General features: G+C 42.3%; 2 protein-coding genes across 5 annotated transcripts; one reads left to right on the plus strand and one right to left on the minus strand.

Annotated features, from left to right (window-relative positions):
- The first annotated feature begins 1,669 nt into the window (after nucleotides 1-1,669).
- LOC129835162 (activated CDC42 kinase 1-like) lies at nucleotides 1,670-15,114 on the plus strand. Its single transcript, XM_055900585.1, has 14 exons — nucleotides 1,670-1,972; nucleotides 2,196-2,266; nucleotides 2,667-2,852; nucleotides 4,712-4,864; nucleotides 5,137-5,267; nucleotides 5,526-5,672; nucleotides 5,894-6,020; nucleotides 8,769-8,915; nucleotides 11,291-11,385; nucleotides 11,889-12,125; nucleotides 12,464-12,534; nucleotides 13,977-14,482; nucleotides 14,591-14,686; nucleotides 14,867-15,114. The coding sequence occupies exons 1-14, from the start codon at nucleotides 1,810-1,812 to the stop codon at nucleotides 15,068-15,070; spliced, it is 2,334 nt and encodes a 777-aa protein (XP_055756560.1). The 5' UTR covers nucleotides 1,670-1,809; the 3' UTR covers nucleotides 15,071-15,114.
- Nucleotides 15,115-19,901: 4,787 nt separating this feature from the next.
- LOC129835163 (phospholipid scramblase 2-like) lies at nucleotides 19,902-26,791 on the minus strand. 4 transcript variants are annotated; one of them, XM_055900586.1, is made up of 7 exons: nucleotides 26,147-26,791; nucleotides 23,370-23,701; nucleotides 23,193-23,235; nucleotides 22,785-23,005; nucleotides 21,835-21,996; nucleotides 21,448-21,609; nucleotides 19,902-21,305 (listed from the first exon to the last, which is right to left on the minus strand). In XM_055900586.1, exons 1-7 carry the CDS (start codon nucleotides 26,157-26,159, stop codon nucleotides 21,279-21,281), a joined length of 960 nt encoding a protein of 319 aa, XP_055756561.1. In that variant the 5' UTR covers nucleotides 26,160-26,791; the 3' UTR covers nucleotides 19,902-21,278. The 4 variants fall into 4 exon arrangements, with proteins under 4 accessions (XP_055756561.1, XP_055756563.1, XP_055756564.1 ...); XM_055900588.1 differs by having other exon boundaries at nucleotides 26,198-26,790; XM_055900589.1 differs by lacking the exon at nucleotides 26,147-26,791 and adding an exon at nucleotides 24,053-26,138.
- Nucleotides 26,792-27,353: the final 562 nt, after the last annotated feature.

Consider the following 27,353-nt stretch of genomic DNA (forward strand, 5'->3'; position numbering starts at 1 on the left):
AATAGTAGAGAGAATTATTTATTTCAGCTTTTATTTCTTTCATCACATTCCCAGTGGGTCAGAAGTTTACATACACTCAATTAGTATTTGGTAGCATTGCCTTTAAATTGTTTAACTTGGGTCAAACGTTTCCAGTAGCCTTCCACAAGCTTCCCACAATAAGTTGGGGGAATTTTGGCCCATTCCTGAGGACAGAACTGGTGTAACTGAATCAGGGTGTAGGCCTCCTTGCTTGCACACGCTTTTTCAGTTCTGTCCAGAAATGTTCTATATGATTGAGGTCAGGGCTTTGTGATGGCCACTCCAATACCTTGACTTTGTTGCCCTTAAGACATTTTGCCACAACTTTGGAAGTATGCTTGGGGTCATTGTTCATTTGGAAGATCCGTTTGCGACCAAGCTTTAACTTCCTGACTGATATCTTGAGAGGTTGTTTCCATATATCCACATACTTTTGCTTCCTCATGATGCCATCTATTTTGTGAAGTGCACCAGTCCCTCCTGCAGCAAAGCACCCCCACAACATGATGCTGCCACCCCCGTGCTTCATGGTTGGGATGGTGTTCTTCGGCTTGCAAGCCTCCCCCTTTTTCCTCCAAACATAACAATGGTCTTTATGGCCAAACAGTTCTATTTTTGTTTCATCAGACCAGAGGACATTTCTCCAAAAAGTACGATCTTTGTCCCCATGTGCTGTTGCAAACCGTAGTCTAGATTTTTTATGGTGATTTTGGAGCAATGGCTTCTTCCTTGCTGAGTGGCCTTTCAGGTTATGTTGATATAGGACTCGTTTTCCTGTGGATATAGATACTTTTGTACCTGTTTCCTCCAGCATCTTCACAAGGTCTTTTGCTGTTGTTCTGGGATTGATTTGCACTTTTCACACCAAAATACGTTCATCTCTAGGAGACAGAACGGGTCTCCTTCCTGAGTGGTATGACGGCTGCATGGTCCTATGGTGTTTATACTTGCGTACTATTGTTTGTACAGATGAATGTGGTACCTTCAGGTGTTTGGAAATTGCTCCCAAGGATGAACCAGACTTGTGGAGGTCTACACTTTTTTTTCTAAGGTCTTGGCGGATTTCTTTGGATTTTCCCATGATGTCAAGCAAAGAGGCACTGAGTTTGAAGGTAGGCCTTGAAATACATCCACAGGTACACCTCCAATTGATTCAAATGATGTAAATTAGCCTATCAGAAGCTTCTAAAGCCATGACATCATTTTCTGGAATTTTCCAAGCTGTTTAAAGGCACAGTCAACTTAGTGTATGTAAACTTCTGGCCCACTGGAATTGTGATGCAGTGAATTATAAGTGAAATAATCTGTCTGTAAACAGTTGTTGGAAAAATGACTTGTGTCATGCACAAAGTAGATGTCCTAACTGACTTGCCAAAACTATGGTTTGTTAAAAATACATTTGTGGAGTGGTTGAAAAACGAGTTTTAATGACTCCAACCTAAGTGTATGTAAACTTCCGACTTCAACTGTAAATGTTAGCCAACACATTGCTAACCTTTGTTAATTAAATCAGCTAAACTGCTGCTTTAAGCAAAAATGTGTTTTGAGTTACAACTTTCTAGCTAATCAGCCCTTAGAGTTTACACTTCCTCTTCCAAATGCAATGTGGGGAAGTCAGAATAATGAAAAACTATGTACCCAATCTATTCATTTTCAAATTATGATTACTTCTCCTTGTCATTATCATTCACCTCATTAGACAAAAAGTGAAAATAATTGTTTTTGCTAACATACAATGGGGGTCCCTGGTTCGCCAGTTTCCCTAGTGCTGTGGTGACCCGCAGGGTCATGCTGATGGAACAGGACACTCAGTGGCTGTACCACCTCCTGGCCGAGGTCCAGTTGGAGAGGTTTTACCCGCGTGTCCGGGACAGCCTCAACATCACCCGCGTAGAGCATTTCACCTACGTCAAGGAGTCTGACCTCGAACAGATTGGCATCAGCAAACCAGGTCAGTACACTGTGGTTATTGTTGTCCTTTTAAAAAATGATTCTATAGCTATTTTTGGTAACACTTCATATGAAAAGCCCCTATGTTGTGCATTATAATGCACTATGAATAGTTCACATGGGATTATAAATGCCCTTATGAAGAGGGTATTCATGTGAAGTGTAACCCTTGTTTGTATGTTGTATGGCCATATCTTTTATATCGAATATTTGTCTACGTGTAGGACAGAGAAGATTATGGGAGGCTTTAAAAAACTACAAGATCAGCGTGAGGCCCAAATCGTGGATGGCCAAGGTAAGACCTTTACATGGGGCTCCCGAGTGGCACAGTGGCGCAGATGCAGGCACTGCATCTCAGTGCTTGAGACATCACTACAGACACCCGGGTTCGAATCCAGGCTGTATCACAACCGGCTTTAATTGGGAGTCCTATAGAGCAACAATTGGCCCAGTGTCGTCTGGGTTTGGCTGGTGTAGGCCGTCATTGTAAATAAGAATTTGATCTTAACTGACGTGCCTAGTTAAAGAAAGGTTAAACATCTCTCAAGTCCCTCCAGAATGCAATTTACTATTGTATACCATTTGTTTCAAGGTAGTGGTGAGTTCTTTGAAATAAGTACCAGACATTATTGATTGACACAACATAATATTTGGAATGCTCACCTGTCACTCATGTTGATCTGTTGGTCCCCCAGGCGTTCAGGGGGTGTGGTCCGGAGGGAGGTGACCAATGGGGCAGTGTGGGGTCGGGCCAGGAGAAAGGGGGGCGGGCCCTCACCTGTCTGATCCAGGACGATGAGCTGACTCTGGGGGAGAAGCTGGGAACGGGCTCCTTCGGCGTGGTGAAGAGAGGAGAGTGGCAGACCCCCACTGGGAGAGTGGTGAGTGGAGTTTTAAATGTATAAATGTTCAAATGTATGTTGCTTCTGGTGGGACTGTATTTAACTTTTATTTTACTCACCAACAGTAAAAGGCAGAGCTAGGTTGACAGTTTAGAAAGCCACAGGGCAAGATACTGTACCTTCAAAAGGATCAATAGAAATTGCATAACAGAAATCAAAAATAATTTACATTGAAGTACAGTGCATTCGTGAAGTATTCAGACCCCTCCCCCTTTTCCACATTTTGTTACGTTACAGCCTTATTCTAAAATGGATTAAACACTTTTTCCCCTCATCAATCTACACACAATACCCCATAATGGCAAAGTGAAAACAGGTTTTTAGAATTGTTTGTACTTTTATTAAAAATAAATGTAAAAATATCTTTTTTACATAAGTATTCAGACTCTTTGCTATGAGACTCGAAATTGAGCTCAGGTGCATCTTGTTTCCAGTGGAGTCCACTTGTGGTAAATTCAGTTGTTTGGACATGATTTGGAAAGACACACACCAGTCTATATAAGGTTCCACAGTTGACAGTGCATGTCAGAGCAACAACCAAGCCATGAGGTCGAAGGAATTGTCCGTAGAGCTCCAAGACAGGATTGTGTCGAGGCACAGATCTGGGGAAGGGTATCAAAAATTGTCTGCAGCATTGAAGGTCCCCAAAAGCACAGTTGGCTCCATCCTTCTTAAATGGATGATGTTTGTAACCACTAACACTCTTTCTAGAGCTGTCCGCACAGCCAAACTGAGCAATCTGGGGAGAAGGGCCTTGGTCAGGGAGGTGACCAAGAACCCGCTCCAGAGTTCCTCTGTGGAGATGGGAGAACCTTCCAGAAGGACAACCATCTCTGCAGCACTCCACCAATCAGGCCTTTATGGTAGAGTGGCCAGACGGAAGCCACTCCTCAGTAAAAGGAACATGACAGCCCACTTGGAGTTTGCCAAAAGGCACCTAAAGGACTCTCAGTCCATGAGAAACAAGATTCTCTGGTCTGATGAAACCAAGGTTGAGCTCTTTGGTCTGAATGCAAAGAGTCACGTCTGTAGGAAACGTGGCACCATTACTACGGTGAAGCATGGTGGTGGTGGCATCATGCTGAGGGGATGTTTTTCAGCGGGAGGGAGTTGGAGACTAGTCAGAATCAATGGAAAGATGAACGGAGCATAGTACAGAGAGATCCTTGATGAAAACCTGCTCCAGAGTGCTCAGGACTTCAGACTGGGGCGAAGGTTTACCTTCCAACAGGACAATGACCCTAAGCACAGAACCAAGACAACGCAGGAGTGGCTTCGTGACAAGTCTCTAAATGTCCTTGAGTAGCCCAGCCAGAGCCCGGACTTGAACCCGATCGAACATCTCTGGAGAGACCTGAAGATAGCTGAGCAGCGACTTTCCCCATCCAACCTGACAGAGCTTGAGAGGATCTGCAGAGAAGAATGGGATAAACTCCCCAAATACAGGTGTGCCAAGCTTGTAGCGTCATACCCAAGAAGACTTTAGGCTGTAATCGCTGTCAAAGGTGTTTCAACAAAGTACTGAGTAAAGGGTCTGAAAACGAATGTAAATGTGATATTTCAGTTTATTTATCTTTTATAAATTAGCAAACATTTCTAAAAACCTGTTCTTACTTTGGCGTTATGGGGTATTGTGTGTACAAAACATTTTTTAAATCCATTTTACAATAAGGCTGTAACAAAACATAACATGGAAAAAGTCAAGGGGTCTGAATACTTTCCGAATGCTCTGTATATTCCCAATCAATTTAAATTACATTATAATCTTTACCAAATGGTATTAATCAGTGCACCTAACTCCTCCATCCTTCCCCCTCTTCTTTCTGTTGCCATGACAGCTGCCGGTGGCAGTGAAGTCTCTGAAAAGTAGTCTTTCCAGACAGACAGACACCATGACAGACTTTCTCCAGGAGGTGACCACCATGCAGTCTCTAGACCACCCCAACATCATCCGCCTCTACGGAGTGGTGCTCACACAGCCCCTCAAGATGGTGAGAATGCCATTATCTCTATCCTCTTAAAGGTGGACTACAAAACATATTTAGTATTATTCCTATTTCTGCGTTGTAATCCTTTCATGCATGGCCTTTGCATATGCTAATATTCTAATTGGTAGAATTGCTATTGAAATACAGGCATTCAAATTTAAATAAACATTGAACGGTCATTCAGATGTTATGTCTGTCTCAGAATTCACTCAGGGAATTGGAGGGAACATGTAGTGTAAAGAAGTCACTTTAAAACCCTATTCTCCTCCTCCCAGGTGACAGAGTTGGCCTGTCTGGGGTCCCTGTATGACATGCTGCGCTCTCGCCAGCACGAGTACCCCCTGGCACGTCTCTGGCTCTTCGCCACCCAGATAGCAGCCGGTATGGAGTACCTGGAGGGTCGCAGGTGAGGCACGAAACAGTCCCACTCTACAGACAGACTACAACCAAATATGCAATTTTAACCACTAACTTCACTGTAACCCTAAACGTCAACAATTCCTCTGACCAACTTCATGCATATATTTTTCCACAATGGACTGGAATTTCCGTAATGCCAATGAAATTTCAGCAGAGGCGGAAGGAAGACACTTCTAGCCAATGAAAATGCTGAACCATTCCTGGTTGTAGCCGGTATAGTGGGCCTGTGCTATATCTCCCCCAGGTTCATCCATAGGGACCTGGCTGCCCGGAACATTCTGTTGGCCTCCAGGGAGATGGTGAAGATTGGGGACTTTGGTCTGATGAGGGGCCTGAGCCAGGAGACAGACCAGTACGTGATGACGGCCCACAGACGCATCCCCTTCGCCTGGTGAGCTGAAGGGGAACATCAGGGTGTTTGTGGGGGGATATATCAATGATGAGTCATTTATTCTTTAACAGTGTGACCAAATGGAAGCCGGTGTGGAGAAGGGAGATATCACTACTATGGAATTTTCTTTGGTAAATGATTGGCAGTTTTTGGTAATTCCATCTCTCTCTCTCTCTCTCTCTTTTTTTTTCTCCATATCTCTCCTCCCACGCTCCCTCCAGGTGTGCCCCAGAGAGTCTGCGTGTGGGCTCTTTCACCCACTCATCTGACGTGTGGATGTTTGGGGTCATTCTCTGGGAGATGTTCACCTACTGTGAGGAGCCTTGGCGAGGGCTATCTGGCAGACAGGTATGTGTAGACACACTGTACACATTGTTATGATGCCAGAGTCAGACAGAACTTGCTTAGGCAGGAAAGAAGAGGAATTTGTACACAGCCACCGCTGGGGTTTTCCAAAATCTAGAAGCATTTACTGTTTTCCAAATTTAGAAGCAGAGTCAGAGATAGAGCTTAAAAAGTAGCTTGATTTAGCTTTCTTAATCGAGAGAGTACATCTGATTCTCAATTGGCTGACAGATTGCCAGTCCACTACAGTCAGTTTTCCTTGCTTTGGCCCAGGCCTGATTTCTCATCTGAATGAGCTCAGATAACTCAGAAGAAAACCAAGGGGTAGATCTACACTACATGACCAAAGTATGTGGATACCTGTTCATCGAACATCTCATTCCAAAATCATGGGCATTAATATGGAGTTGGTCCCCCCTTTGCTGCTATAATAGCCTCCACTCTTCTGGGAAGACTTTCCACTAGATGTTGGAACATTGCTGCGGGGTCTTGCTTCCTTTCAGCCTCAAGAGCATTAGTGAGGTCAGGCATTGATGTTTTGCGATTAGGCCTGGCTCGCAGTCGGCGTTCCAATTCATCCCAAAGGTGTTCGAGGGGGTTGAGGTCAGGGCTCTGTGCAGGCCAGTAAATGTTCTTCCACACCGATCCTGACAAACCATTTCTGTATGGACCTCGCTTTGTGCACGAGGGCATTGTCATGCTGAAACAGAAAGGCCCTTCCCCCAAACTGTTGCCACAGAATCGTCAAGAAAGTCATTGTATGCTGTAGCGTTATGATTTCCCTTCACTTGAACTAAGGGGCCTAGCCTGAACCATGAAAAGCAACCCCAGACCATTATTTCTCCTCCAGCAAACTTTACAGTTGGCACTATGCATTCAGGCAGGTAGGGTTCTCTTGGCATCACGCCAGATGGTGAAGCGTGATTCATCACTCCAGAGAACGCGTTTCCAATGCTCCAGAGTCCAATGGTGGTGAGCTTTACACCACTCCAGCCGACGCTTGGCATTGTGCATGGTGATCTTAGGCTTGTGTGCAGCTGCTCGGCCATGGAAACTCATTTCATGAAGCTCCCAATGAACAGCTCTTGTGCTGATGTTGCTTCCAGAGGTAGTTTGGAACTCGGTACGTATGTATATAATTATATATATAGTGTATCTTTGACTCTGAATTGTTTAAAAGGGGCATGTTTATCTGCCAGAGGAATAAATATAGAGGATACATTTTCTAGAGCCAACTCAGTGTCAGGAATACAGGAGATAGTGGCTAACTCAGAGTACAACATGTCGTGTAAAAACCCTTGAAGAGAAATCGTTTTAAAATCTTTCTTCTTAATTAAACGAGGATTAGTATTTTTTTGTTTCATATCTGTAATACATGCTATGGGACAATGATCACTGAGATCATATGCAAATACTCCACTAGACAAATATTTCTGGGGGTTACTAGTAAGAATTAAATCAACCAATGAGGAGTTAACTGTGTGCCAAGCATTGGGAACATCCGTGTAGAACAGAAGGTCTACTTTTATTTCCTTGATTCACTTTCAGGATGAAGTCTGCCCTCGGAGTCTCTGTAGATTTGAATTACTTTTTTTCTGACTCACTTGGAACATTTTCAGGGTACGTGATGGCAAGGCGTCTGAAACAATGCTTAGACAAGGCATCCATCTTCTTCTCCGTGGTGACCTCTAAACAATGCACTATGCTCTAGAATGATGTGACGTGTCTCTTGATGAAAGCACTTGTTTAAATAATGCACCTATAGATAAATGCACTTTTTAAACAACGCACTTTTATGAATAATACAAATAAAGATATGAAATGTGTTTTTCAATGACACAACACATTACACAGAAATGAAGACACGCTCTCAGTGTTCCGAATGTTTCCACCTCCTTTCCGAGTGTTCTTTTGCTTGTTCGTTTGTTCGTCTGAATGCTTGCGTCCCTCAAGGCCTGAACTATCCTCCAGAAGTCCCTCAGAAATCCGTCCTCTTTCTCCCTCTGTTGGTTTTGTGTTTGTTTTGTCGATGTCCTAATTCTTCTTGTTGTCCTTGTTGGGTTTATGGTCCCCCTATCCCATTCCTTCCTTGTGTTGCCTGTTGATTCAGCAGATGAGTCCTGCAAGAACCAAGTCGATCAATCTCTCAAAACCTCTCCAAACTATTTCCACAAAAGTATCTTCCAATTCCTCTAGCTGGGCAGAACACAGCAATGCACTAAAATAACTCAACTGTTAACATATAATACACATTATTACAAAAATTACAATTTAAGGACGAGCTCTTGTTAAGTGCTGCTGCTCATGGAATTGGTTTCTAGGAGATGATACAAGATGATAAAAGAGGAAAATAACAATATATACATTTAGGATAAATTAAATACTAAATACAGTATATGGGGAACATGAACGCGCCAAACAATTTATAAGGGGAATTAAATAATGAGCGTTCGTAACGAGAGCTAATGAGTCAGATTTGTCACGTACACCTTGTAGGTAGAGCACTTTAAGTTGAACCATGACTCAAGAGGACACAAGGCTCCAAGCATTTGTACGACCTCTGAAATATTTGAGCCTTTTGTACCAAATCAAATATTCAATATTGTGTGTGTGTGTGTGTGTGTGTGTGTGTGTGTGTGTGTGTGTGTGTGTGTGTGTGTGTGTGTGTGTTTGTGTCCACAAACATCTTCAATATCACAACAATGCAATGTCTTTGTCATTAAACGTTCCCCACTCTTTTTTTTCTCTCAGATCCTCTGGCGTGTGGAGCTGGAGGGACAGCGTATGGAGAGACCCCCTGACTGTCCTCAGGAACTCTACTCTGTGATGAGAAAGTGTTGGGCCTGCACCCCCTCCAACCGACCCACCTTCTCCCAGCTCACCACCCTGGTCGCAGAGGTAACACTGTAAATATATGTACAGTACCAGTCAACAGTTTGGACACACCTACTCATTCAAGGGTTTTTCTTTATTTTTACTATTCTCTACATTGTAGAATAATAGTGAAGACATCAAAACTATGAAATAACACATATGCAATCATGTAACCACGTAACCAAAAAAGTGTTAAACAAATCTAAATATATTTTAGATCCTTCAAAGTAACCACCCTTTGTCTTGATGACAGCTTTGCACACGCTTGGCATTCTCTCGGCCAGCTTCATGAGGTAGTCACCTGGAACGCATTTCAATTAACAGGTGTGCCGTAAAAGTTCATTTGTGGAATTTCTTTCCTTCTTAATGGGTTTGAGCCAATCAGTTGTGTGTGACAAGGTAGGGGTGGTATACTATTTGGTAAAAGACCAAGTCCATACTATGGCAAGAACAACTCAAATAAGCAAAGAGAAATGACAGTCCATTATTACTTTAAGACAAGAAGGTCAGTCAATATGGGAAGTTTCAAGAACTTTGAAAGTTTCTTCAAGTGCAGTCGCAAAAACCATGAAGCGCTATAATGAAACTGGCTCTCATGAGGATCACCACAGGAAAGGAAGAACCAGAGTTACCTCTGCTGCAGAGGATAAGTTCATTAGAGTTACCAGCACCTCAGAAATTGCAGCCCAATTAAATGCTTCGCATAGTTTAAGTAACAGACATCTCAACATAAACTGTTCAGAGGAGACTGAGTGAATCAGGCCTTCATGGTCGAATTGCTGGAAAGAAACCATGACTAAAGGACACCAATAATAAGAAGAGACTTTCTTGGACCAAGAAACACAAGCAATGGACATTAGAACAGTGGAAATCTGTCCTTTGGTCTGATGAGTCCGAATTTGAGATTTTGGTTCCAACCGCCATGTCTTTGTGAGACGAGTAGGTGAACGGATGAGCTCTGCATGTGTGGTTCGCACTGTGAAGCATGGAGGAAGAGGTGTGATGGTGTGGGCGTGTTTAGCTGGTGACACTATCAGTGATTTATTTAGAATTCAAGGCACACTTAACCAGCATGACAACCACAGCCTTCTGCAGCGATACGCCATCCCATCTGGTTTGCGCTTAATGGGACTATCATTTGTTTTTCAACAGGACAATGACCCAACCCACCTCCAGTCTGTGTAAGGGCTATTTGACCAAGAAGGAGAATGATGGAGTATTGCATCAGCCACCCTTTGCCTTGATGACAGCTTTGCACAGTCTTGACATTCTCTCAACCAGCTTCACCTGGAATGCTTTCCCAACGGTCTTGAAAGAGTTCCCACATATGCTGAGCACGCATTCTAAATAAATCACAGACCGTGTCACCATCAAAGTACCCCCACACCATAACAACTCCTCCTCCATGCTTTACGGTGGGAAATACACACACGGAGATCATCCGTTCACCTCACAAAGACATGGCGATTGGAACCAAAAATCTCCAATTTGGACTCCAAACCAAAGGACAAATTTCCACCGGTCTAATGTCCATTGCTCATGTTTCTTCACCCAAGCAAGTCTCTACTTCTTATTGATGTCCTTTTGTATTGTTTATTTGCAGCAATTCGACCATGACGACCTGATTCACACAGTCTCCTCTGAACAGTTGATTTTGAGATGTGTCAGTTACTTGAACTCTGTGAAGAATTTATTTTGGCTGCAATTTCTGAGGCTCTTTCAAAGTTCTTGAAATGTTCCGTATTGACTGACATTCATGTCTTAAAATAATGAGTGTACTGTCATTTCTCTTTGCACATTTGAGCTGTTCTTGCCATAATATGGACTTGGTCTTTTACCAAATAGGGTTATCTTCTGTATACCACCCCTACCTTGTCACAACACAACTGATTGGCTCAAACCAAACGCATGAAGAAGAAAATAAATTCCACAAATGAACTTTTAACAAGGCACACCTGTTAATTGAAATTCATTCCAGGTGACTACCTCATGAAGCTGGTTGAAAGAATGCCAAGAGTGTGCAAAGCTGTCATCAAGGCAAAAGGTGGCTATTTGAATAATCTTATATATAAAATATATTTTGATTTGTTTAACACTTTTTTGGTTACTACATGATTCCATATGTGTTATTTCATTTTCTACAATGTAGAAAATAGTAAAAATAAAGAAAAACCCTTGAATGAGTAGGTGTGTCCAAACTTTTGTACATTTATTATATGTGTATAAATGTATGCTCACATTTGCATTATACTCACTTAATACACTCTAATCAAGTGGCTCCTAAGCATGTTTTCATTAGCATTTAAGAGTCAATATGGCCAGTGACCAAAATAAAGGCAGTTGGACTACGAGACAGTGGCATAAAATGGTTTCCTCTCCCCTCTTCCCTCTCTATCCAGGCTCAGCCTTTGGAGGTGTGTGCTGTAAGGGACTTTGTGGAACCTAGAAAACTCACCCTCCTGTCCAACGACCTATTGACCATCATAGACCATAGGTAAGAGAGAAGAAGGATGGGAAGATGGAAAAAATAGATAGGAAGAAACAGAGGTTAATTGTTCAATTTAGACATATTGCTTCAAAGAGCTAAACTTTTAAACCTGAATTCCGTTGCATTGACTGTTAACCCTAATCCTCACATTCTTGCCACCTTGTAGTAATTCTTGAGAGGGGTGGTCTAAGGCCTTCAAGTCAGATGCCAAGAATAAAAGATTTGAAGATCTGACTCAAGTTTGCTAAAATTTTCAGAGAGTCCTATTTAAAAGGGTGTCAAGACAGTTTATAAGAGTTTTATAATAGTTTATAGAGTACATTTTTTGTGAATATGCAGTTCATAAATCATCAATAAACTGTTATGTCATTTGTTGGACTTGTATGATTGCCCTTTCTTAATGTGACCATTTAAATTGTATCCATGTATTTTTTATTTCGCTTACTGTATACCTACATGTGGCTTATATGTGGCTTATATGATTTGAATGTATGGTTCTCCTCCTGTAGTCTGGAGCTGTGTGAGTGGAAGGGCCAGAACCAAAGGACCTTGATAGTGGGCTGGTTCCCCCCGAGCCTGGCTGCACCCTCCCTCTCCGCCCCCAGCAGCGCCCCTGCTCTTCCCACCACAGCCCCCGTCGCTGCATCAAGCCTCATCTCGCCCCCCCTGAAGGGCAGTCTGCAGCACACGGGGCAGAGTGAGACCCACCCCGACCGTAACTGGGGCACGCCGGAACGCCTCGACGAGTCAGTAAAGTTTACACTTTTTGATGATTCTTTGATATATAGCTGTTGAGCATCATCATGCTATATGCTAGCCTGTGTTCCTGACTATGTTTGCTGTCATTAATGCCACATTGTTGCCTTGTCTTGTTTAGCATTACAGATATCCGTTGTCATATATTGATAGAAATCAAGTGAAAATTGCATTTGTTTGCGTCTTTGTTGGTGGCCCACTATTGGTGGTATACAAATCTTACAGAGTAAGTAAGATGAATGCCTTGAACCTTTGTTATTGTCAGTGTACAACCATGACCCATGTTTGTTTGAATACTGTGTTTTTAGCTGACCTCTGACCTTTTCAGGAGAGTAAACTGGAGAAGAAGCCCAGCAAATAGAGAGAGAGAGGGCGGCTCCAATTTACAGAAAATGTCAGGTACCAACTTCAATAAGTTATTTACTCTTTATTTGATTATTATATGACTGATACTAACATGTTCTCCAAATAATATTAGCTAATATTCAATCCATAGATATAATTGTTTTGTGGGTAGCAATCTGTAGCTAATTGGGCACATTACAACTCTTCTAATTGTTTAGACCTTTGGTACCCTTCGTAGTGTACTAGCCTCAAGAGCAGAGGGTCACAAGTTTGATATCACCTAAGGAAAACCACCCTCAACATGCTGTACACTGTAGTTATTTTGTACAAAATACACATACTGTATACAGTACCAGTCAAAACGATACCAGTCAAAACCTATTTAATGGTTATAATTTTTTACTGTTTCTACATTGTAGAATAATAGTGAAGACATTAAAACTAAGAAATAACACATATATTTGATATTCTTCAAATTAGCCACCCTTTGTCTTGATGACAACTTTGCACACTCTTGGCATTCTCTCTACCAGCTTCATGAGGTAGTCACCTGGAATACATTTCAATTAACAGGTGTGACTTGTTCATTTGTGGAATTTCTTTCTTTCTTAATGCGTTTGAGCCAATCAGTTGTGTTGTGACAAGGTAGGGGTGGTATACAGAAGATGGCCCAAATAATGTAACATACACATCTCAAAATCGACTGTTCAGAGGAGACTGCGTGAATCAGGCCTTCGTGGTCAAATTGCTGTGAAGAAACCACTACTAAAGGACACCAATAATAAGAAGAGACTTGCTTTGGCCAAGAAACATGAGTAGAAATCTCTGCATGTGTGGTTCCCACCGTGAAGCATGGAGGAGGAGGAGTTATTGTGTGGGGGTGCTTTGCTGGTGACACTGTCAGTGATTTATTTGGAATTCAAGGCACACTTAACCACCAGGGCAACCACAGCATTCTGCAGCAATACACCATCCCATCTGGTTAGCGCTTAGTGAGACTATCATTTGTTTTTCAACACACCTCCAAGCTGTGTACGGGCTTTTTGACCAAGAAGGAGAGTGGTGGAGTATCATCTGTATCATCTGATCTGGCCTCTACAATCACCCGACCTCAAACCAATTGAGATGGTTTGGGATGAGTTGGACCTCAGAGTGAAGGAAAAGTAGCCAACAAGTGCTCAGCATATGTAGGAACTCCTTCAAGACTGTTGGAAAAGCTTTCCAGGTGAAGCTGCTTGAGAGAATGCCAAGCGTGTGCAAAGCTGTGATCAATGCAAAGGTTAGCTACTTTGAAGAATCTCAAATATATTTAGATTTGTTTGACACTTTTTTGGTTACTACATGATTGCATATGTGTTATTTCTTTGTATTGATGTCTTCACTATTATTTCACAATGTATAAAATAGTAAAATAAAGAAAAACCCTTGAATGAGTAGGTGTGTCCAAACTTTTGACTGGTACTGTATGTTTAATAGAACTATCCATCTGTCCCCAGGTATGACCAGGAGTCTGGAGTCTGTCCTGAGTGGTCCCCAGAGCAGGACCTTAGGAGGGGTCAAAGTGGACCCCCGTCGTGGACCCCTCGCCAACGCCATGGTTGCCCGCAGCGTTGTGGTGCAGCAGGATCCCCATCGGTTCAGCGAGGCCAGCATAAACCCCCCACCTCGACCGCTCCCGCCCAACCTCAAATGCATCAAGATTCCCCAGGTGGCCTTGATCCGAGATCGGAGGCCTGTAAATCCATCCCCAGGTTCCTTGTGGCCTCCACAACCTCAAAAGCATCCACAGCAGCAGATGCTACAGCCACCCCAGCCCCAGCTGCAGCAGACCATGGGGGGCAGTGACCTGTGCAAGATGGCCCACATGGCATGGTCCAAACCAGCACTGGATGACTATGGGAACAAGGAGAGGGATGGTGAAAAGGAGTGGGTGGTGAGGGAACGAGAGAGGGAGAGGTACCCGCCTCAAGTACAACACACCAGGGAAGGCTTCATAGCACAGGTATTGAATGGATGTATGATATTTAGTTCTTGAGTTGTTAGACATATTACAGAATTCAGGCTTTGTGATTGGCCTGACGTTCTAAGGTCCTCTAGTCTGATTGGTCAGGTCATGGAAGCAGTGCATGGAGTGACCAATGAGGAGGTTCGGAACGCACTTCACTGCAATGAATGGAACCCTATAAGGGCCCAGCAACAACTCAAGGTTAGACAGAATTACTCTAATTCATACTTAATACATATATTATTTCCATGTACTTCAAAATGTATTCTCCATCAGCCAACATGGTTTACTAAGAATGCAAAAATTATGTAATAATAAATGTGATGCACCAACCTTGTGCTCTCTCCTCTCTCTCTCTCTCATTCCCTCCTTCCTTCTCAGATGGAGCAGCTGCACTCTCTGAGCCTGTGTTCTCGTGACGACTGCCTAAGGATCCTGTCCCGCTATCAGTGGGATCTACAGCTGGCCAGCCGCTACCTGTTCAGAATGGTACGGGAGGAGAGGACTGGAGGAGGAGGAGAAAGGGAGAGGAGGGACGGAGAGAGAGAGGCACCCCCTGCTGCCATGGAGAGACGGGGAGTATGAGAGGTGCGGGGATGGAGCGATACTGGAAACAGAGGACAATAAAGATTTACGAAATTGAAGAGGGACTGAGGAGCTATTTGAGGAATTTAAGAGATGGGATGGTTGATTCAAAAGGAATGGAATATATATGAAGTGAACCATAAAGACATTACAGTCCTCCAAAATACGATTTTTATCCCTTTTCACAGTTCTGTTTAGTCTTTTTTAATGACGTGACAAACAGCCACGTCCTCTCTGTTCTCAAAAGTAGTTGTGTATCATGATGAATTTGTAAATACAGTGCCTTACAAAAGTATTCAGACCCCTTGGATTTCTTCACATTTTATTGTGTTACAAAGTGGGATTCAAATTGATTGATTTGTCCTTTTTTGTCAAAAATGTACACAAAAAACTCTGTCAAATGGGAACAAAAATGTAAACTTTCTAAAAACTAAAATATAGTAATTGAATTGATTTATATGTCATTCACCCAGCTCAATGTAACATTGATAGGTTTAGGCTACTACATGATACTCAAATGTTCCCTTTACCCATCACTTTCATAGCAACAACATACAAACAGCATGATCCCTTTGCTTGTTGTATATATAATTCCTTCTCACAACTATCCACACACTCTCCTCTCACCTTTTCCCTTCACTTGTGGACTTCAGTGAACAACACATCCACTGTCAAGCAAAACCTTCATATCATGACGCTAACTGCTACATATAGCCTACATCTTTGTCACGTCATAGTCAACTAGAACTACTAGAACTGATGCATTCGTAAACCCGCTACAATCATGCAGTACAGTGTACTGTCAGAAAGCAGTTTAGCAGTTACACTGGCGGACCCCTGTGGCAATAAATTAATAAAACCAAAAGCTTACCTTGGAAGAGTTCCAGTGTTGTGTTGGATAGTCATAGCCAGCTAGCTAACATAGCATCCCTCTCTGTTTGAGCAGGGAGTTTGAGTAGGCTAAACTAGCTAGCTGCATGTGCTAGCTAAGTGAAAGTGAAAGTAAAGTATTTCTCTTTTTTTTCTCTCTGCATTGTTGGGAAGCATTTAACTGTTAGTTTAACTGCATTTATCTGCATTTAACTGTTAGTTATCTTCTTGAGAATACAGGGGGTGCTGTTTTTGCATTAGCATAATTTTCTCTCCAGATTAAACTGCCTCTTATTAAATTATTGCTCTTACTATATGCATATAATTAATACCATTGGATAGAAAACAATCTATAGTTTCTAAAACCGTTTCAATTTTGTCTCTGAGTGAAACAGAAGTCATTTGACAGCACTTTCCCTGACCAAGAAGAAGAATGCAAGATGTGCATGCTCGCTTCAACGCTCTGCCTATATATGGTCACGCCACCTATGACCCGAAACACACTTCATTCGTCTTCCTCTGGGTGTCAAGAGGACGTCAGAGGAGAAATTTTTTGTTTATCTTGTACTGACGTGAAATAAGACCTATTTCTTTGGCGTGACCGACAACTTCCGGTTCTCTGAATCGCGCGATTTGGAGGTGCGAGTGTCTACTGTTTTGCTGCCGTTACGGATGAAAACTATCTCCGTCTCGAAGTTTGTTTGATACATGTGACCATATCATCGTAATGTATGTTTTTTTAATATAGTTTAATCAGATTATTCAAATTTTTTCGGGAGTTTTGCCGTGTTCCGTTCTGTGACTTTTTTTACTTTGGACAGATCCGTGCCAGTCGACCAGTACCTATGCTAAATGAAGAGGGAAAGTTGCCATTATGAATGGATTGAACGACTCATCAGGACTAAGGACACCTTGATCAACATTCTGATGAAAGATCAGCAATAGTAAGACCCAATTTACGATGTTATTTCATATATCTGTCGTGCATGTGAACTGGTCGTGGGCGCCCAGCTGGTTCTGGCTGGCGTGGCTATGCTAATTTAGCGCTACATTTTGTTTTCGCTATAAAACATTTAATAAATCTGAAATATTGTTTGGATTCACCAGATGTTGGGCTTTCAATATCTGTACGCTGTGTATTTTTCTGAAATGTTTTAAGATAAGTAATTAGTTATATGACATTGGTCTCTGTAATTGTTCTGGCTGCGTCGGCACTATTTCAGATTGCAGCTGCAATGTAGAACTGTGATTTATACCTGAAAAATGCACATTTTTCAATAAAAAACTATGCTATACCATAAATATGTTATCAGACTGTCATCTTATGAAGTTGTTTCTTGGTTAGTGGCTATATATATTTTTATTTAGTCTAATTAGTGATAGCTACTGCCGCAGGAAAAAAACTGTTGGAGTAAAAAAATTGTGTCTTTTGCTAACGTGTTTAGCTAATAGATTTACATATTGTGTCTTCCCTGTAAAACATTTAAAAAATCTGAAATGGTGGCTTTATTCACAAGATCTGTATCTTTCATTAGGTGTCTTGGACTTGTGATTTAATGATATTTAGATGCTACTATTTAATTGTGACGCTATGCTAGCGATGCTAATCAGTGTGGGGGGGGTGGGGGGTGCTCCCTGATCCGGGGTAGAGGCTCGTTAGAGGTATCCAGCTCCCTGACTCAATACATGCTAGAAACACATTTTGGCATCGCTTACATCTGTGAGTCTTCTTGGATAAGTCTATAAGAGCTTCGTATACCCGGATTGTGCAATATTTGCCCATTATTATTTAAAAAATTCTTCAAGCTCTGTCAAGATGTTGGTGATCATGGCAAGACAGCAATATTGAAGTATTGACATCGATTTTCAAGCAGATTTAAGTCAAAACTGTAACTTGGCCACTCATGTACATTCACTGTCTTCTTGGTAAGCAGCTCCAGTGTAGATTTGGCCTTGTGTTTTAGGTTATTATCCTGCTGAAAAGTGAATTCCTCTCATAGTCTCTGGTGTAAAGCAGACTGAAGCAACTTTTCCTCTAGGATTTTGCCTGTGCTTAGCTCCATCCTGTTATATATTCCTGAAGAAATCCCCAATATTTGCTAAAGGGAAGCTTACCCACACCATGATGCAGCCACCACCATGCTTGTAAATGAGGCAGTTGTGATGTTGTTGGATTTGCCCCAAACATAAGACTTTGCATTTCAGCCAAAAAGTGTATTCCTTTTCTGTTTTTTTTGCAGTGTTACTTCAGTGCCTTGTTGCATTCAAGCTGCGTGTTTTGGGAATATTTTAATTTTGTATAATTGTATTATTTTAACTACAATAGTGTCGCTACCATCACAGCCATTGAACTCTGTAGCCAATGGCTTCATGGTAACACAGCAGTTTCATTCCTGTCCTGCAGCTCAGTTCAGGATGACAATTTTTTATGTGTCTGGGTGGTTTAATACATAATTCACAGCATAATAATTAACTTGACCATGATTAAAGAGCTATTCAATGTCTGATTTGTTATTGTTACCCCCTTTCACTATCCTTCTTTGATTCTTTCGAAAAGCTTTGTAGTTGAATCTGTACTTGAAATTCAATACTTGACTTTACGTATGTGTGTATGGGGGACAGAGAAAGAGTTAGTAATAAAACAAATCCATGTAACTTATGTGATTTGTTAAGCCAAATTTACTCCTGAACTAATTTAGGCTTTCCTAAACAAAGAGGCTGAATACAGATGCAACAACTGTATTTTAGTTCTGAATATTTGATTTATCTTTAAAAATATATAATTTTACTTCCTCATTTAAGAGCATTTTGTGTAGATTGTTGACAAAGAAATTACAACTAAATCCATTTAAATCCAACTTTACCCCAATAAAATGAAGTCAAGGGGTCTGAACACTTTTGCAAGGCACTGTGTTGTATTAGCATTGATTATATTTGTTGAATAAATTGTTGATACAAATTGTGCATGAGCTAGTGATGTGTACATGTGACTCATGCCACTCAATTTAAACCCTGTCAAGAGAGTCGGGATGTTGTAAGAATCAAAAGATGATCTACAGAGTGATGTAATATCCTTTCAGAGGATGTGTTTGTCATTTCTCTGCTTTGACTTCCTTTACCGCGTTATTTGAGGAAGGTGAATTGTGAGCTTCTCGTTACGCTATCTATAACTACAGCTTTACAGGAGGAGCTGGTCACATAGGGCTGGAGAATCCACATTACTAGGGAGGGACATGAGCTTATTTTAACCTGCACCTCAGCATGCTTCCAGCAGGGGGGGGGGGGGGGGGGGGGGGGGGGGAGATTAATGAGAGCACCTCTCCCTTAGTGGTCCGGCCCTTTTTCTTTCTACCACAGGGCTTGGTTACATTTCAGGCCCTCCTGGCACATTGCCGCTACCCTTTTAAGAATGGTTAAGAGTTATGGAATGAGACTAGGGGCCATAATGTAATTGACTTGGAAAAAAGTGGATGGAGACGAAAAGCTTGTAAGGCCACAGGATCTGTTTCTCCAATTAATAACATTTCTGTTATTTTGCTGGGCTTCATAAACACTTCTCTCCACCCCAACCACCCTCAGTGGCCACTGGCCTACCGGTGTCTGTCACTTGCAAAACCTAGTTCCGGATTAATTCCGGACTGCGGAAGATTTCCGAGACGACATTTGCGTTTATTTTGAATGTGATCTCCACAAATGCGGAAACATTGTCTTTAAAAAGGCGCATAGCCAAAAAGTGGTGATCGGATCACAGACCTTAAACTCAATTCAATGCGTGACACTAATATGCTGTAGCGCAAATGAAATGTGAATGTAATTTCCGATTGAGCCGACATAAGCGGCTTTTACCGTCAATGCAGTCTCCGCGCATGCAGTAACATTGGCTTTAAATGTATGTATTTAGATCTCCAGCGATACGGATTGAGTCAAGATCCTAGTGTAAAAACACAGGTCACGCAGAACGAAAAAGTACAAAACTGCTTTATTTACCACAACTGTTTGACTCAGGGCTGGATTCAATCTGCAGTGCCGAAAATATGCATGGTTGAAATTCAAAAAGTCATTTTTCGATTGAGCCGACATAAGCAGAGTTTACTGCAAATGCAGAAACCTTGCATTTAAATTTCAATCAGCTATAACGCTTAACTTCAGCACTACTGATTGAATCCAGACCCTTACAGCCTAATACAAGTTTAACAACCCTTTCCCTAAACAGTGCAAAGAGTCATCATACTCACCCCATGAACAAAATGACACTATTTAACACCAAGGACACATTTTACCATGAAATTGGCCCCAACTCTTCACTGTGTCCCTTAAGTCTGGTAAGCACATTCCTTCATGATGTGGGAGTGCCCTGCAGTGATATATTCTTCTGGGACAAAGTAAAAAAAAATGAAATTTGAAGTGCATGAATGTAAATATTCAATGCTTCGCATCAATTATGTTACTTGCTGATGATAGCTCCTTGTATCTGACGATCACTGCTGCAAAAATAGATGTCACCTCACTCCCAATTCCCCACTGGATACAGTTACTATTAGAAGTAGTAACATTAAAATGATCGACAGCGTGAATGAATGGTGCTTGTCAAGGAACAATTGAGGCCTGGAAAAATATACACTAAGTGTACAAAACATTAGGTCCACCTTCCTAATATTAAGTTACACCCCCAGAACAGTCTCAATTTGTCAGAGCATGGACTCTACAAGCATTCCACAGGGATGCTGACTCCAATGCTGCCCACAGTTGTGTCAAGTTAGCCTATGGGTGGCGGACCATTCTTGATACACAAGGGAAACTGCTGATCGTGAATACACCAACAGCATTGCAGTTCTTGACACAAACCGGTTTGCCTGGCACCTGCTACCATACCCCATTCAAAGGCACTTAAATCTTTTTTCTTGCCCATTCACCCTCTGAATGGCACAAATACACAATGTCTCAAGGCTTAAAAATCTTAACCCTGTCTCCTCCCTTTCCTCTACACTGATTGAAGTAGATTTTACAGGTGACAACCAAGTAATCATAATTTTCACCTACTGTAGATTCACCTGGTCAGTCTCATGGAAAGAGCATTCTGTCATAATGTGTACATTTGCTTTACAAAAGACATGTTGATGCAAAATATAATCATTAAACAAACACAGAATATACCAAAATAAAGAATCTAGAATTTAACACTTCAACTGAAGCTGTATGGTATGATAAAATGCTTACCATGGCAGTGACTAAAAAGAAAATACTGAAATAAAGTATTTAAGAACATGTAAAGTTTCCATACTGTTCTGAACCCCAAATGCACATAGATAACCAAGAAATCAATTTGAGTTGAAAGTGCTCAATCCTTCTCGAAGAACATGAAATCCTGTGAAGCAGAAAAGAGGATAGAAATGTCAACAAAATTCTCCAACAACTGCTCATCTTATCAGCATAGTAATAGGCTTTACACATGTCAAGTTCTGTGATGATTTTTTTTTTTTTTTTTTTAAACAGACGAATGGACTTACGATGAGGAAGCAGGCACCCATGAGCACAGCCTTCATCTTGACGTCCAGATCCATGGGGAACTGGATGCCAAAGTTGTCCGTGTAGGTGAAGACCTCCTTTATCAGGCCACCCCACTGCTTACTGATGCGGCCGATGGGCTTGCCTCCATCTTTTCCCCTCAGCTACGAGGGGGCAGCAAAACACATGGGTCAGATACAAAGATTTGTCCACTGCACCTCATCACATCCCTACTTCTGAAAGGATTGGATGAGTGTGTAGACAAAAGGGTAACTTATCCAATCTTTTCTGGTCTAAAAGAAAAGTCAAAGATTAGGTTTGTTCTAGTTAAATAGGACTGTAATGAACTGATTTCACCGAAAGAAAGCCCAAACTGTATGACCCTTCACCTCAAAATTGACATCCCCGCAGCAGTTGCAGGCAAAGCAGGGTCCTTCCAGCTTCATTACGGTCTCCTTGCTGGCCCCCTTGATGGAGAAGTTGGGCACGCAGGGGTTCCAGTCCTGGGACACATAGCCTACGGTGGTGCCAGGCGGGGCTTGGACCTCGAGCTGAGGGACACACAATTTGAAAAATATTTGACCATGTTTAAATTCAGGCTTCGGTCCGTACACCGTAGCTTTAAATAGCATGTGCTTGGGTTACTGCAGAGCTCGCTTCCGCAGGTAATATGGCACTAATTTGATGAGTGCATTGGTGTCTGATATTGGCGTAGTAATCACTATCATGACTGAGGTAATATGCTTCAAATGGTAACTGTGGGGCTATGTCTCCATAGACACTGAACTAATGTGTGAAAACGCAGTCATAAGGGACCTTAGGAATGTACTATACTTCACGGCTCCACCTGTACCCGAATACCAGAGACCCTATCCGGGACCCGAGCAGGTCCCGATCCAGAGTTCTAAATACTGTCACAGGTCAGAATGTACTGTAGTTAGCCTGCCAGAAAATGTGATTCACTAGAGACAGAGCTGAAAGGTGAAGAGATGGCACCAGATCAAGACGGTCTGGGAGAGGGTTTGGACTGACAAAAGGACCATTCAGCGTCATTCATGGATCTTTACAAAGCAGACACTAAGGATTTGGTAGGACAGTCCAAAATGGCTTTGAGTCAAACAGTTTCTTTTTAGCATTAGCATCGTTAACTTGTAATTCATACAGTGTTGTATAGCAATGCTAACCTGTGGATAAATAAACCAATTGCATTTTAGGTGACCTGTCCCTTTACTCCTAACACATCAAGACTCAATATGATGATTTTATGCATTTTCTTTCCTGGTTTGTGTCCTGTTTACATAGTCAAATATTTGTCTCAGGGTTCAGCACCCCATCGTACCTCTTGCAGGCAGCAGGGGCAACAGCAAGAGGCACAGCGGAAGGGTCGTATGAAGCGGATGACCTCGCGGTCCATGTTGTCCTTGATCTTCATGTCGAAGCTACGCAGGGCGCCGCAGCAGTTGCGTGTGCAGCAGTCATTCTTCTCCTTGGCCTTGTAGATCTTCTGACCGAGGCTGTTCTTGATCTCGTACTGGTTGTTGGTCTCAAAGCCAATGAACACTGAGGAGAGGGGAACGGAGGGAGGAGAAGGAAGAGGGGATGGTGGGGAAGGTGAGAGGACAAACGCAGGAACGTAAACAGGAAAACAGTAGTTTGACGGTGGTCACTTTCCTCCTCATGATTTATCGATTTTTACAAGGCCTTTACTTCTGTTCTCTCTGTACTCAAATAAGACTAGCAAGATCACCTTCCAGCAACTCCACTTTTTGGTGTATAAGGATCTGGTCAATCTGAAATGTAGAACAGAGTATGAGATATGGAGAAAGAGAGCGCATGGAAGAAAAACAACATTACACAGTGATAACAGATGTTTGTGAAAGTGTATTTGACAGCCTGTTGTGCTACTCTTCCCAAGCAAACCTACCTGTGTTAGGTACTCCAGACCAGGTGGAACTCCAACAGGCACAACTGCTGCAGGGGCTGGGGAGATGGCAGCAGGAGGGCCCGAGTTAGGTGCACCGTATTCAGGCCCAGGCATCGGACCACCATAGCCTGGGCCCATTTGAGGTACCCCACATTCAGGCATGGGCACAGGCTGGTACATCACAGGCTGGCCTGGGTGGTGTTGTTTGTGGTTGTAGCCCATATGGAAGCCAACCAGTGGGGGAGCATGGTTAGGGTCACCATACCCACCATGAGGAACAGGGTAGGGGGTCGTTGAGTAACTTCCAGGACCCTGGTGAGGGGATGGGTAACCTGAGGAAATAGTCAGATTCATATTGATAATATACACTGCTCAAAAAAATAAAGGGAACACTTAAACAGCACAATGTAACTAAGTCAATCACACTTCTGTGAAATCAAACTGTCCACTTAGGAAGAAACACTGATTGACAATAAATTTCACATGCTGTTGTGCAAATGGAATAGACAAAAGGTGGAAATTATAGGCAATTAGCAAGACACCCCCAATAAAGGAGTGGTTCTGCAGGTGGTGACCACAGACCACTTCTCAGTTCCTATCCTTCCTGGCTGATGTTTTGGTCACTTTTGAATGCTGGCGGTGCTCTCACTCTAGTGGTAGCATGAGACGGAGTCTACACCCACACAAGTGGCTCAGGTAGTGCAGTTCATCCAGGATGGCACATCAATGCGAGCTGTGGCAAAAAGGTTTGCTGTGTGTCAGCGTAGTGTCCAGAGCATGGAGGCGCTACCAGGAGACAGGCCAGTACATCAGGAGACATGGAGGCTGTAGGAGGGCAACAACCCAGCAGCAGGACCGCTACCTCCGCCTTTGTGCAAGGAGGTGCACTGCCAGAGCCCTGCAAAATGACCTCCAGCAGGCCACAAATGTGCATGTGTCAGCATATGGTCTCACAAGGGGTCACAGTTTGATTTCACAGAAGTGTGATTGACTTAGAGTTACATTGTGTCGTTTAAGTGTTCCCTTTATTTTTTTGAGCAGTGTATTTAGATTGATAAAAAGCTAAACATGAATATGGAGTTATGGATGCAAAAGTGGGGAGTGTGAACTGTGTTAAAGCTCATGCATTAGAGATTCTGCATTAAAGAAATGATTGTATGGCATTAACAAAAGTGGGCCGTATTGTTGGACACCAATAGACTCCCCACACCGTACCACTCATTTAATGGAAACTGCAAGGAACAAAAGTAATTTTCCACATTATCTAAGCTTACAGCAACGTAGTCAGCCTTTTACACAGCAAGCTTTTTCTTATCTCCAATACATAGGAATAATTACACAAATCCTATGGGGAAAATACCCAGGGGGAGTTTCATTACAGTGCAACAGGGACATTTGTCATGTCAAGAATCTGCAGTTGTCCTGCTCAGAATCTAATTCCAGTCAAAGCATTTCGACCACTGCTTACTATTCTTAACAGGCAGTGGCTGGATGGCAAATCATGACTAAAAACATACAAAATGGGTACTTTAAAGATTCATATTTTGAATAAATGGTGAAAAATGACATTATCTAGACGACTCCATATTTAAAAACACTATAAAGGAGTATAATTACAAGATGTCTATCATATACACATTTCACAGATCATAGGTCTTACAGGAGGGCATGTATAGGTCTAAAAAGGGACTGAAATTGCCACGTATCATGATTCTCAAAAAAAGTTTGTGATACACATATAAAAACTGTCAATCATCCTTCCTCCCAATGAAGTTTACTATGTGAAACTTGCCAGAACAATCTGAGACTCCAAAAGTATTTCCAGGCTACGCTGGCATGGAATCACCCAGATGTGAGCAAAGCAACCCACTATGAAATGTGGCCCTATCTCCCCACCCCTTTCCATATTCTTACCTCTAAGGAAGGAAAACAAAAAAGTTGACTAGCTTGCTTTTTACTGAAAAATTGCCCCTGGATTACAGACACCTAGACCAAGAGTGGGGAGATTGAGACCAGCAGATGTTTGCACTTTTCCTTTTTGTAAACCACTGAATGTAAAAATAGTGTTTTGGAAGCAAAGAACATTTTTACATTGTATTTAAATGTAAGAACATGTAAATAAGAATGTTCTGAACTGATTTACCTAGTTAAATAATTGGGTGATGGACATCCACCATTTCGTATATGTTACGAATAGCAATTCGTATTATATGTTACGAATTTGTAAAAATGTACGATAATGTAACGAATTCTCAGAACGCCAGCAAAAAACGCCTAAATTGACATGCTGTTTATGAGTCAATTTGACTACCTTTGGATTATAATTGGATTTTAAGGCTCGTACGAGTGTCCTGCTTAAAATGTCTGATTGTCGCAAATCAACTACATCATACTAAAAAACACTAACCAGTACAAAGGCTTTTTGGATAGCCTTTGCTACAGCCTGTCAATGTACATTAGCATTCTAGCTAACAACCGCTACATCCGAAATTGTTATTTTGCAAAGACCAACCAACTATTTTACGCGTATGAGATCGCAAAACAGTTATTTTGTTTAAGTAATACAAAACGTAATTCTAGACTAGGTTGAATGGGAGCAGATGGCGAGGACTTTCTTTCTACAGCCAAAAGTTGAGCTTCTGTGTGTAACGTCAGTCATGTACTGAAAAGGGGCCTATGAACACAGTTATCCTGCAAAGATGCAATTTATGAAGAAAAAACCCCCAGCAAAACCAGTATAATATGATAACTAAATTAGATATGTAGAACATATTTACCTGGGGCTGACATGGCTTAGTGGACAAGCAGTGGATAGCAGGCGGACTTACGTTGTAACGATGTGCGCTGAGAGTCGGGAAGCAATTCAGGGAGTGAGTGGGTGATTTAATAAACTAAGAACGCAGACATGAAACAGAAACAAAGAAGCCTGGGGAAGGAACCAAATGGAGTGACATAGGGCATGTAATCAAGGAAGTGATGAGTCCAGGTATCTGACGATGCGCTGGTGCGTGTAACGATGGTGACAGGTGTGCGCCATAACGAGCAGCATGATGCGCGAGAACCTGTCACCGGCTGGGATGCGGGAACCTGACAGGCAGGGGAGCCTGGCGATCCGGTTGAGGCATAAGAGCCTGACGATCCGGTGAAGGCATGAAAGCCCGGCGAGCCGGCTGAGGCAGGGGAGCCTGTCGATCCGGGCTGAGGAATGAGAGCCTGTAGCAGCTCCCAGACCCAACGTCATTCCCACCTAACCCCCAAAAACACTCCATGATGCTTCCCTTATGCGAGACGTCATTCTGTTGGATGTGCGCTGAGAGTCGGGAAGCAAATTCAGGGAGTGTGATTTAATAAAATAATCAGACCATAATAGAAAACAATAACGCACAGAAATGAAATAGAAACACTGACATCTGGGGAAGGAACCAAAGGGAGTGACAAATATAGGACAGGTAATCAAGGAAGTGATGGAGTCCATGTGAGTCTGACGACACGCAGGTGTGACAGGTGTGGGCCATAACGAGCAGCCTGGTGACCTAGAGGCCGGAGAGGGGGCACACGTGACACTTGTCCACTCCGGTAGACACTATGGAGGAAAAAGAAAACTATGGCAAGACCAATTTCAGCACTCTGAGTCAAACAGATCAAAATATATAAACATGTGCCCGTTATGGCGCCACTGATATGAATGTTCTTGCATATGTTGAGTCTTGACAGTGTTTGCAGCATGTGTACCAAATTGTGTTACAATATTAATATTCTTGACTGATTCATATGCATTTATGTTCCAGAACACGCCCCCATTAATGTTTATTGGTCAATGGCGGCAATGTTGTACTGGTGTGGAAAATATTGCGTTGATATCAAGTTTCATGCAGATCGGTCATCTGCATGAAACTTGGTTCTAAAAGAGTAGCATTTTAATTGTTTTTCACAAAATTCTAAATCGAGGAAAATGTCATAACTTTAGGTAAAACAGTGTGAGTT

This window comes from Salvelinus fontinalis, chromosome 36, assembly GCF_029448725.1.
Source record: "Salvelinus fontinalis isolate EN_2023a chromosome 36, ASM2944872v1, whole genome shotgun sequence".
Lineage (NCBI taxonomy): Eukaryota > Metazoa > Chordata > Actinopteri > Salmoniformes > Salmonidae > Salvelinus > Salvelinus fontinalis.